General features: G+C 35.1%; 1 protein-coding gene across 2 annotated transcripts in view; it reads right to left on the bottom strand.

Annotated features, from left to right (window-relative positions):
• The window catches only part of Arl13b (ARF like GTPase 13B), a 65055-nt gene that overhangs the window by 36173 nt on the left and 15933 nt on the right, over positions 1-12949 (bottom strand). For both annotated transcript variants that reach the window (XM_076867348.2, XM_076867347.2), the window contains exon 3: positions 11055-11304. In XM_076867348.2, the coding sequence (XP_076723463.2) occupies positions 11055-11304 (250 nt within the window). The remainder of the gene's footprint in view (positions 1-11054; positions 11305-12949) is intronic.

Here is a 12949-nt window from a genome sequence, read left to right on the forward strand (position 1 = left end):
TTAGTGGAATGTATTTGAGAGATACAAAGATGGTTGGATATATGCAAATCAATATACTTAACACATCACATTCACTAATGAAGGACAAAAGTCATATGATGATCTCAATAGATGCACAAAAAAGCATTCGATAAGATTCAATAAACTTCATAAACCTCTCAAAAAATTAAGCATGGGCCAGGTGTGGTAGTGCATGCCTGTAATCCAGTCGTTGGGAGGCCGAGGCAGGAGGATCATAAGTTCAAGGCCAGCCTCAGCAACTTAGTGAAGCCCTAAGCAACTTAGTGAGACCCTGTTTCAAAATAAAAAATTAAAAAAGGGCTGGGAATGTGGCTTGGTGGTTAAATGCTCCTCGGTTCAATACCTGGTACAAACAAAACAAAACAAAATTAGGCATGGTAGGAATATATCTCAACATAATAAAGGCTATATATTAAAAACTTATAGACCTCTGTTCTGGCTGTATCCGATGCTGCACCTGTGTGGATCCCTGATGCTCAGCTCCCCATCTACCAACGCATGGTTCCTCTGGCCACCTCCAACCTGGAACACTGCAACTGCTGCATTAGGCCCCTCAACCTGGTAGCCTCCATCTTGGGACACTGGAAGGGCCTGAAGGCAGCAGCCTGCCACAGCACCACCAGCCACAATGCTGCATCTCCAAACAGGCTGCCCAATGCCGTGGCACAAACCCACCATCGCTGCCCCATCTCTGAAAGCAGTCGCCTCCATCTTGGTACACCACCACCATCTTGGGTTACCTCCACTGCCACCATTGCCATCTTTAGTTGGGGCAGCTTCCATCTTTGGACCCTAGCAGGAGCCTAAAAGTCCAACATCAAGGTACCTGCAGGTTAGCCACCTCCACCTTCACCACCAACTAGGACCATGGTTTCTTCCATCCAGGGACAAGAACCAGGGCCTTGGTCATCACCAAGGTCCCTATAGGCTTGGTTACACTTGAAGTCTCCCTGCTAGGTGTACTGATAGCTACCATCTTCCTGCAGAGGCAGGAGAGAGCTTTGCATGGAGTCAGTAGGTTAGAAGAAGGTATGAAGGCTCAGTGCCAACCAGATTCCCTGGGCCAACTCAGGCAGCACTTGCTGAGACGTGACACCAGTCCAGTCCCCAACTCTCTCCATATACCATCATCCAATGATCACTAGTCCTGCCAATTTGGCAATCAACAGGGACTTTTGGCTCCCCAATCCCCAGTCTTCCAACATCACCCCCTAGCAACCAACCCATCTCAGCACTTGCAGCTATGTGGCTGGCCTGCAGCTCTCAATGCCTGGTCCTGATCTTCCAGATACAGAACAGCTTTCCACAACAGGGACACAGCCCTCAGGACCTCTGGAGAGAGAGGTTCCTGATTGGGTAGTCAAAAGGTCAGGGGCAAGAGAGAGACAATTTAAAGACTAAATTAGAGACCAGGAATTGTAGAGTCCTCAGACAAGACCAGGCTCCCACATCACACTGCTACACCTTGCCTCTAGGATTTCCATTTTCAAGACTAACCCTCACACCCTAGTAATATTCACCATCCAGAGGGTGGAGATAACAGCAAAATCCAGACAACACCACCTATCAGATGAGAAGGGAAGCAGGGAACTCAAACAGAAACAATAATTCAATTTTCATTTGAGATTTTTTTTTCTTTCTTGTCCTACCCTGACATCCCTAACATTTGTGAAACCAAGTACTTTTCATGCATCAGGCTACTGAGGACTGGGATGTCTGAATAGTATATTACAGTTTTGTTGTATTTTTTTTTTTAATTTCTACAGTTTTTCTTATTTTATTTTATCTTATTCTATCTTATTTTATTTTCATCTCTTTCTCTATATTTTCCTTCCACATATCTGTCTCCCTGGTATGTCTTTCTTTTTTCCTGCTAACAGCCAATTTCCTTTGATTCCTCTTTCATGCTTCCTATGATTTAATACCTCTACATTCTCACCTCCTACTTCAATAATATCTCATCCTCAGTAACATCCTCAACATCCAACCCTATCCCTGGTTCTCTCTTTGTCCATCATTAAAAAATGTAGACCCTTTCTCAAACCTACTGTTTATATTGTAGATAATAATCAAACACATAATATCTGTTTATTGTGGCAAAACTGTAAACATCTTAAAGGAAATATTTGGCTAAAGGCTGTATATTGTTTGTACTGGAGTCTGTTAATATTGATCTGCCCCTTAAAGTCAAGGTATTGGAAACCTGCAGGGATACTGTTAAGTCTATAGGGTAGAAACTGTAATACCTTGGATCTGCTCTACTTAGAGGGAAGACACAAGAACAACATGAAAAAACAAGGGAAGAAAGTGACCCAAATAAACCAAGATGCTATAATAATAGAATCCATTGATAACACAGTAAAGGAAATGTCAGAGAAGGAGTTCAGAATACACATAATTAAAATGATCTGCAAAGTAAAGGATGATATAAGACAGCAAACACAGGCAGCATAAGATTACTTCAATAAAGACAGATTCGGGGGGGGGGGACAAAAACAGACAGCAATCTTTGAAATGAAGGAAACAATAAACCAAATTAAAAACTTAATAGAAAACATCACCAACAGACTAGATCACTTGGAAGATAGAAACTCAGGCAATGAAGACAAAAAATATAATCTTGAAAATAAAGTTGACCATACAGTGAAGATAAGAAAACATGAACAGAACTTCTAAGAATTATGGAATAACATGAAAAGACCAAATTTAAGAATTATCAGGATAGAGGAAGGCACAGAGATACAAACCAAAGGAATGAACAATCTTGTGAATAAAATAATATCAGAAAAGTTCCAAAACCTGAAGAATGAAATGGAAAATCAAATACAAGAGGCTTACATTACAGGACACCAAGTACTAAATGACAACAGATCCACACTAAGGTACATTATAAAGAAAATGCCTAGCATACAGAATAAGGACAGAATTTTAAAGACCACAAGAGAAAAGTATCAGATTATATATAGGAAGAAATCAATTTGGATCTCAGGAGATCTCAACCCTGACCCTCAAAGCTGGGAGGTCCTAGAACAATATATAAGAAGCTATGAAAGAAAATGGATACCAACTAAGAATTTTATGTCCAGTAATATTAAGCTTCAGATTTGATGATGAAATAAAAATCTTCCATGATAAACAAGAGTTTAAAGAATTTACAACTAGAAAACCTGCACTACAGAACATCCTCAGAAAAATATTCCATGAGGAGGAAACGAAAAACAACAATGAAAATCAGCAAAGGTAGGAACTACACTGTGGAGAGCTATGGGTAAACTGAGTGATGTGGAAGCCATTAGTCAGGGAACCCCAGTTGTAGGAACTCCCAGGTGGAACCCCCTGGTTTGAGAATGCCTACTTCAAATTGGAACCTTGTTCTAGTTCACCACTCAAGTTCAGGCACAGTTCCAGAGATGGAAATGACCCACTGAGGCCACATGGAGATGGGTTTGGCTTGCCAAAATGCCAACCAACCTGTTTACTGCAAGACCCTTGCCACACTGAGAAGCAAGCACCAAACCAAGACTTCTCCTACTGAAATCTTATCCCTGCCTTGCTTGTACTACCCCTTTAAGAAAGAATCGGAGCCATTTTTCAGTTGTTCACTTCCAGCTCCTATCAGGACTGGAAAACCCATCAGATGCTCCTCTTTCTATCTAATTTCTGGCTTTATCTTTATTTCTGATCATTTCAGACTTTTATTATACCAGGCAGCTCACACGTTCTGACGAGAAATCTACTCTGTTGGGGTGTGATCACCTTATTATACTATACTAATGAAAAAGCCAATCAAAGGAGAAACCAAGTCAAGTTGAAAATCAAAATTAAACCAAAATGACCATGAATACAAATCATACCTCAATAATAACCAATTGCTAATGTCCTAAACTCATCAATCAAAAGACAGACAGGAAGACTGGATTTAAAAAAAGACCCAACAAAATGCTGCCTTCAAGAGACTCAATCATAGGAAAAGACATCCACAGACAGAAGGTGAAAGGTTAGGAAAAAAACATACCACTCACATGGACTGCATAAACAAGCAGGGGTTTCCATCCTCATATCAGATAAAGTGAACTTCAAGCCAAAGTTAATCAAAAGGGATAAAGAAGGATGTTTCATACTGCTTAAAGGAATCATATATCAATAAGACATAATAATCATAAATATATATGCCCCAAACAATGGCTCATCTACATTCATCAAACAAACTCTTCTCAATTTCAAGAATCAAATACACTACAACACAATACTGGGTGACTTTAACACATTTTCTCACCATTGGATAGATTTTCCAAACAAAAACTAAATAAACTACAGAAATCAATAATAAAATCAATAACTTAGACTTAACAGACATATATAGAATATTTCATCCATCAATGAGCAAATACACTTTTTCAGCAACACATGGATCCTTCTCTAAAATAGACATATACTATGCCACAAAGCAACTCTTAGCAAATTTAAAAAAATAGAGATATTACCCTGCATTCTATGAGATCATAATCTGATAAGATGAAATTAGAAATCAATGATAAAATAAAAAATAGAAGCCACTCCAATACCTGGAGTATGAAATGAAATAATAAACTATTGAATGAACAATGGACAGCAGAAGACATAGGGAGGAGATAAAAAAATTATTAGAGGTAAATGAGAATACCAATAAAACATATCAAAATCTCTGGGACACTGTGAAGGCAATACTAAGAGGAAAGTTCATTGCATTGAGCTCATTCATACATCTCAAAGCCCTAGAAAAAGAAGAACAAATCAACACCAAAAACAGTAGAAGACAGGAAATAATTAAAATCAGAGCAGACATCAATGAAATTGAAACAAAAAAAAAAATTGAAAAAAACCTTAAACCGAAAAGTTAGTTCTTTGAAAATTAAATAAAATTGACAAACCCTTCACCATGTTAATGAAGAGGAGAGAGAAAACTCAAATTACTAAAATTTGTGATGAAAAAGGAAATGTCACAATGGTCACTATTGAAATACAAAAAATAATTAGAAACTATTTTGAAAATTTATACTCCAATAAAATAGAAAATCTTGAAGACACAGACATGTCTAGAAACATGATCTACCCAAACTGAATCAGGAAGACATACATAATTTAAACAGGTCAGTTTCACACAATGAAATAAAAGATGCCTTCAAAAGCTTACCAACTAAGAAAAACCCAGGACCAGATGAATTCTCAGCTGAGTTCTACAAGACCTTCAAAGAAGAACTAATACCAATATTCCTCAAATTACTCCATGAAAACAAAAGGAGGGAACCCTTCCAAACTCATTCTATGAGGCTAATATCACCCTGATAACAAAACCAGACAAAGACACATCAAGAGGCAAAAATTCAATAAAATTCTGGCGAATCACACACAAAAACATATTAAAAAGATACTGTACCATGATTGAATGGGGCTCATTCAAGGGATGCAAGGTTAGTTCAACATATAGAAATCAACAAACATAATTCATCATATAAACAGACTTAAAGATAAGAACCATATGATCATCTCAATAGATGCAGAAAGGGCATTTGACAAAATACAGCACCTCTTCATGTTCAAAACACTAGAAAACTAGGGATAATAGGAACATACTTCAACATTGTAAAAGCTATCTATGCTAAGCCCAAAGCAAACATCATTCCAAATGGAGAAAAATGGAAAGCATTTCCTCTAAAATTGGGACAAGTCAGGGATGCTCTCTCTCACCACTTTATTCAACAACATAGTCCTTGAAACTTTAGCCAGAGCAACTAGAAAAAAGAAATTAAAGGGATATGCATAGGGAAAAAAACTCAAACTATTACTCTTTGCAGACGACATGATTCTATACTTAGAGGATCAAAAAAATTCAACCAGAAAACTTCTAGATGTAATAAATGAATTCAGCAAAGTAGTAGGATATAAAATCAATACCCATAAATCAAATGCATTTCTGTATATCAGTGATGAATCCCATGAAAGAGAATTTTGAAAAACTACACCATTCACAATAGCCTAAAAAAAAAGGTGAAAAGACCTCGACAATGAAAACTACAGAATACTAAAGAAAGAAATTTTAGATGACAAAATCCCCCTTGTTCTTAGATAGGCAAAATTATTATTGTCAAAATGGCCAGACTACCAAAAGCATTATACAAATTTAAAGCAATTCCAATTAAAAGCCCAATGATGTTCCTCATAAAAATAGAAAAGGCAATCATGAAATTCATTTGGAAAAATAAGAAACCCAGAATAGCTAAAGCAATTCTTAGCAAGAAGAATAAAGCAGAAGGCATCACAATACCAGAACTGAACCTATACTACAGAGTTACAGTAATAAAAACGGCATAGTATTGGCACCAAAATAGACCTGTAGACCAACGGTACAGAATAGATGACAGAGACAAACCCACATAAATACAGTTATCTAACACTAGACAAAAGTGCCAAAAACATACATTAGAGAAAAAAATTGTCTTTCAACAAATGGTACTGGAAAAACTGGAAATCTACACGCAGCAAAAACGAAATTAAATTTCTATCTCTCACCCTGCACAAGACTCAACTCAAAGTGGATCAAGGGCCTAGGAATTAGACCAAAGACCCTGCACCTAATAGAAAAAAAAGTAGGCCCAAATCTTCATCATGTTGGCTAAGACCTGACTTCCTTAAAAAGACTCCTAAAGTGCAAGAAATTAAATCAAGAATCAATAAATGGGATGGATTCAAACTAAAAAGCTTTTTCTCAGCAAAGGAAACAATCAGTAATGTGAAGAAAGAGACTACAGAATGGGAGAAAATCTTTATCACACACCCATCAGATAAGAGCACTAATCTCTGGGATATACAAAGAACTCAAAAAACTTAACACCAAAAAACCACAAATAACCCAATCAATAAATGTGCTAAGGAACTGAGCAGCCAAAATAAGATATAAAATCGATCAACAAATATATGAAAAACTGTTCAACATCTCTGGCGATTAAAGAAATGCAAATAAAAACTAAGATTTCATCTCACTCCAGTCAGAATGGTAATTATCAAGAATACAAGCAACTGTAAGTGTTGGCGAGGATGCGGGGGAAAAGGTACACTCATTTACTACTGGTGGGACTGCAAATTGGTGTAACCACTACGGAAAGAAGTATGGAGAGTCCTTAGAAAACTTGGAATGAAACCACCATTTGACCCAGCTATCCCACTCCTCAGTCTATACTCAAAGGACTTAAAATAAACATACTACAGTGTTGCAGCCACATCAATGTTCATAGCAGCTCAATTCACAATAGCTAAACTATGGAACCAACCTAGATGTCCTTCAATAGATGAATGGAAAAAGAAACTCTGGTATATAAACAAAATGAAATATTACTCAGCCTTAAAGAATAATATAATTATGGTATTTGCAGGCAAATGGATGGAACTGGAGAGTATCATGATAAGCAAAGGAAGTCAATCAGGCCAAATGTTTTCTGTGATAAGAGGATACTGATCCATAATAGGGAGGAGGGGCAAGGAAAGAATGGAGAAACATTGGATTGAGCAAAAGGGAGAAAGGACAGGGAAAGGGGTATGGGGTTGGAAGATGGTGGAATGAAATGGATATTATTATCCTATGTAAGTGTATGATTGTATGAATGGTGTGACTGCATTGCGTACAACCAGAGAAATGAAAAATTGTACTCCATTTGTATACAATGAGTTGAAGTGCATATTCTGCTGTCATGGATTAGAACAGCAACAAACAAACAAACAAACAAAAATGCCTACAGATAACATCAGAGTGAATGGGAAAAGCCAGAATCATTTCCTCTAAGAACAGAAACAAGACAAGGATTTCCACTTTCATCAACCTTATACAAGATGGTATTGAAGGTTTTGGCCAAAGCAATTTGGCAAAAGAAAGAAATTAACGACACTCAGATTTAAAAAGGAAGAAGTTAAATTATCCCTGTTAGAAAATTACATGATTTAAAACCTTAAGACTCTACCAAAAAACTGCTAGAATTGATAAACAAATCTAGTAAAGGCTGGGTGCAGTGTCGCATGCCTATAATCCCAGTGGCTCACGAAGCTGAGACACAAGGAGGGCGAGTTCAAAGCCAGCCTCAGTAATGGCGAGGCTCTAAGCAACTCAGTGAGACCCTGTATCTAAATAAAATACAAAACAGGGCTGGGGATGTGACTCAGTGGTTGAGTGCCCCTGAGTTCAATCCCTGGTACCAAAAAAAAAAAGAGCAATGGAGTTAAAAAAAAAATATCAGTAAGGTGCAAGACACAAAATGAACATAAAAAAATATGTAGCTTTACTATATATATCAAAAAGAAAACTGTTGAGAAAGAAGTCAAGAAAGGAATCCATTCACATTAGCTTAAAAAAATAAATAAATGAACTATTTAGGAATAGATACAATCAAGAGAGTGATTGATCCTTACAATGAAAATGTCAAAACAGTCATGAAATAAACTGAGCAGGACACAAAAAAACTGAAAGACATCCCATGCTTATGCATTATAAGAATTCATATTGTTAAAATGTCCATACTATGTAAAGTAATTTATGGATTTTATGAAATTCCTATTAAAATACCATTGATATTCTTTCACAGATATTGGGAAAAAACTCCCTAAAATTTTTATGGAAACACAAAAGACCCCAAAGAGCCAAAGCAATCTTGAGCAAAAATAACAAAGCTGGAGGGCATTACCACACTTCATTTCAAAACATTAGTTCAAAGGTTTAGTAACTAGAACAGCATGATACTGGCACAAAACAAACACATAGACAAAAGGAATAGAATACTGAATTCAGAAATAAACCTATGTTATTTTAGTCAGTTTTTTTCATTATTGTGACCAAAGAACCTGACAAAAACAATTTTAGAGAAGAAAAAATTTATCTGTGGGCTCAGAGTTTCAAAGGTCTCAATCCATAAATAGCCAGCTCCGTTCTTTAGAATCAAAATGAGAAAACATCACGGCAGAAGACTGTGGCAAAGAAAAGTGGCTGAATACATCATATCAGGAAGCAGAGAGGTAGAGAGACTCCACTTGCCAGATATAAAACATATACTCCAAAGGCATCTTCAGTGACTTACCTCCTCCAGCTAATAGGACTGAATGTTCACACCACAAACACAAATCTTGGAATAACAATGTCAATTACCCTGATCTGAATCAAAGTACACATTATATACAAATATTGAAATATCCCACTGTACCCCACAAACATGTACAATTTCTATATGTCAATTAAAATTAAAATACATTTTGGGGAAAAAAACTCCTCTGAAAAAAGTTAGTAAAATAATAAGACATATTTCATAAACATACTATTGATCCATAATTAATCCTCGTATCTTTTTAAGTTCTCACTGACTATAAAATTATAATGATGAAGTAATCATCCGAGTTGTGTACTTTTTTCTTCTACTCAGGAAATTCCCTGGCTGAGAGAGAAGACAGAACTGAAAGCAGATATTTTACTCATAGTTATCTAATTACTCAGAAATCACTCCAGTCACTTAATAATTGCAAGCTCCTGCCCTGGTGCTTTTCCACAGAAATCTGTAAGACTGTCTCCATCACCTTAAGTGTAATATTCCTATGATTATCTTAATTATAAGGGCAAAATGCCCTTGTCACCACCACTATAGGCATCCTGATCTTCCTTCACCTACTTCATTGTTTCAATATATGTATCACTTAATATGACAGAATTTGTTAATTTTATTTATTACTATACCCACTAAAACATAAGCACCAGAGGTCAGACATGTAGTTTCACTATTTTTGTTCCCAAACAAATTCCCCTCACCAGAACAGTGCCTGGCACAGAATAGACACTCAATAAATAACTTGATGAATTAATATGTACGTGCATGAATAAATGTACAAAAGAACAAAAGAAAAATAAATGACTATTGAAGTATAAACATATAACTATTTTATGAATGATCAACAGTCATTACTATCTTTTTTTTAATAGTCATTAATATCATTGACTTTAGAAATCACTGATTTTCTGCTTAAACACTGTAGAGATCAATTCAACCTAACTTTTCATATATATCTCTAATAGAGTTTTACTTCAGATTCAGTATTGATTATATAAACCACATACCTTCCCTAATTAGTTAAATCCATAAAAATTTTAAAGTATAAGCTTAACAATAAATGATAAAATTAGATTTTTAACGTTTGTAATCAAAGCTTCCAAACTGCCTTACTTAAAAAAATCTTCATTCTCCTGAGGAACAATGAGAACTAAGACTTTTTCATTTATCCACATGATAAGTTGATTTTTTTTAATCCTTAATAATGAATCACAAGAATGAGGAAAAAGAAATAAGAAGGTAAGGACAATATTTAGTTAGCTTCAAGTTAAAGAGAAATTTAAACTAAGGAATTTCACTTTACTACCTACCATAGCTATAGCACCATCTGGTATTTACCACACATAAATGCTATGACTACAAAAGATGTTTGTCACTTTGTTCTTAAAAAATGTTCAGGCAGTGGGACAAAATGATATAACTGTATGACTAAGATGGTAATGACACAGATCATATGTGTAAGATGGAAAAATAAGAAATAAATATTACAAAATCAATGTGGCATTAGAAAAATAAACCATTTAAATAATTTGCAAACAAGAATCTTCTCAAAAAAAAACAACACAAGGACAATGGCAAAATATGTTATTAAAAGAGGAAAAAAAATTAAATTATTCTAGAATCTTGTTAATAGACAATTTCAAACTGTAAATTTGATAGAAAGAAAATTGTCAACTAAAACATGAGTTTATATTTGAATACCCAGGAGATCTAATTATAAGAATTGTTCCATAACACAATCTTAATTCCTTATCCCTATTTTATAAGAAGGTCTCAATAATCAGTAATTCTCAGTTAATTACATACATTTTATTGTACTAGGGCACAACTATTTTAGTTAATATAATACTTTATAACAGACAACTTCTCTATCTGTTAAGGCCACCGCCCCTAATTTACAATGACACTGTAACTTACACCAATACAGGCTTTCCAGATATCCTAGGATGTCTTAACACTTCTGACATTGTCTCTTTTGTCTCTTCCATTCTCTCTTCATCACTGGAATCCACAACAAATATTACCCCATAGGATTCAGCATAGTAATTCTTCCAAATTCCCCGAATTCTTTTGCCACCTCCCAAGTCAAAGATGGTGACTTCAAACTTTCCTTGTCTAAGGTCAATTTTAGAAAATCCAACAGTAGGAGCTACATCTTCAGGGTGTTCTGTTTAAAATGACACAAAAGGAACAATCTTTAGACTTTAAATAACATTAACTCTAGTATTTTAATGTCATTTAAATACTAAATGGAATATTTACCACTTGTTTATACAACAGACACTACATCTAAACATACAGGTTTGGTAAGAGGCTAATACAAATATATATAATACAAAATATCCAACTATATTTTTTATTCCATGAAGATAGAAATTTCTGTATTTTTTAAGCTGCTATAATCCCAGCACCTAATAGGTATTCAGTAAGTATATGTTAAATGAATGAATAAATTCTTGTCGTTAATGCTATTTCCTCTCCAACTTAAAAACAATAAGTGTCAACCTTTCAATGTCATAGTCAACCCTAGGGATAAATTCTGTGGAGTTAAAAAGAAAATGATAAGCATTTAAAGAATAAAATGATTTAGAAGAATCAAAATATAGGAGAAACTACAAAAAAAAAAAAACCTTTTAAACTAGATAAATTAGAGCTACAACTAAGTAAAATTTTTGATAACAGCTTGCAAACAAAATAAAGAGACTACATTATTTCTACAGGTATATGTACTAGATGCTCCAAATAATGTATAATTGAAGGGTTTCTGTTTTTAGGGGAAGCGCTTCTGTATATGACAGCAAAAAAAAAGTCTAGGGTGCACATGATTATATCAGTCAATGAGTGGTAATGACAGAAAAGGATTAACAAGAGATCCCTGAAGGTCATTAAAAAAAAAAAAAATTCACAGGGGAGATGGGAATTAGACCTAAAAATTAGGTAGGCAGAAGCATAATGTAAACAAGGGAAAGGAGAATCAAGAAAATAGCCACAAACTGAAGCTAATCCTTAAGACTGTAAATGCAGACTGAAGCCAGACTGAAGAGGGGTCCAAAGTCAGAGAACAGAGAATCAATGAAGGTATTTGGAACACTATTAAGGGTGACTGAAGAAATGCTTTATTAAAATTCATTTTGCAAAAATCTCTACAATGAAAGTGAATGACAGATACTTTTCAGAAAGATATGAACATAAAAACAAAGGAATTGAAAAGATATAACCCTTGAAAGATTAGTAGAACCTGCTGTTTAAAGAAATAGGTTCAAGTTTCATGTTTGTCTTCTCCATTCCCTCTACATCACTAGAATCTACTATAACTACTACTCTAGGACTTTGTGTAGCACTATATGATTAAAACAGTAGCAAAAACTACATGAGGCTCTTCAAATTAATTAAAATAAAATTAAATTTAAAAATTGTTTTCTCAGTTGTACAAGCTATATTTCAAGTGCTCAAAAACTACATGGATTTTTCAGGTCCACCCTACTGGACAGAGTAAATACAGACCATTCCCACCACTGCAGAAAATAATACTGACCAACTTTAGTTTAGAGAGTAAGATTCCCACATTGAGCAAAACATAAGAAGATAAATGTAAAAGGCACTTTCTGGGCTTAGGTATAACTGAGAAACACATCTCCACTGCATGACTTTCTTTTAACAAGTACCTCTGCAGAGTTCACACAGTGCCTGAGAAAGTTAATAGAGATATTTAAAGTCACATTTTTGCTATATATTCATTTTCTAGAAAAAGCAAGATTAGACCTAATATAAGCAGCCTGATTTTCAAGAAACAGTATCACAGTACATCATTA

Source organism: Callospermophilus lateralis, chromosome 10, assembly GCF_048772815.1.
Source record: "Callospermophilus lateralis isolate mCalLat2 chromosome 10, mCalLat2.hap1, whole genome shotgun sequence".
NCBI lineage: Eukaryota > Metazoa > Chordata > Mammalia > Rodentia > Sciuridae > Callospermophilus > Callospermophilus lateralis.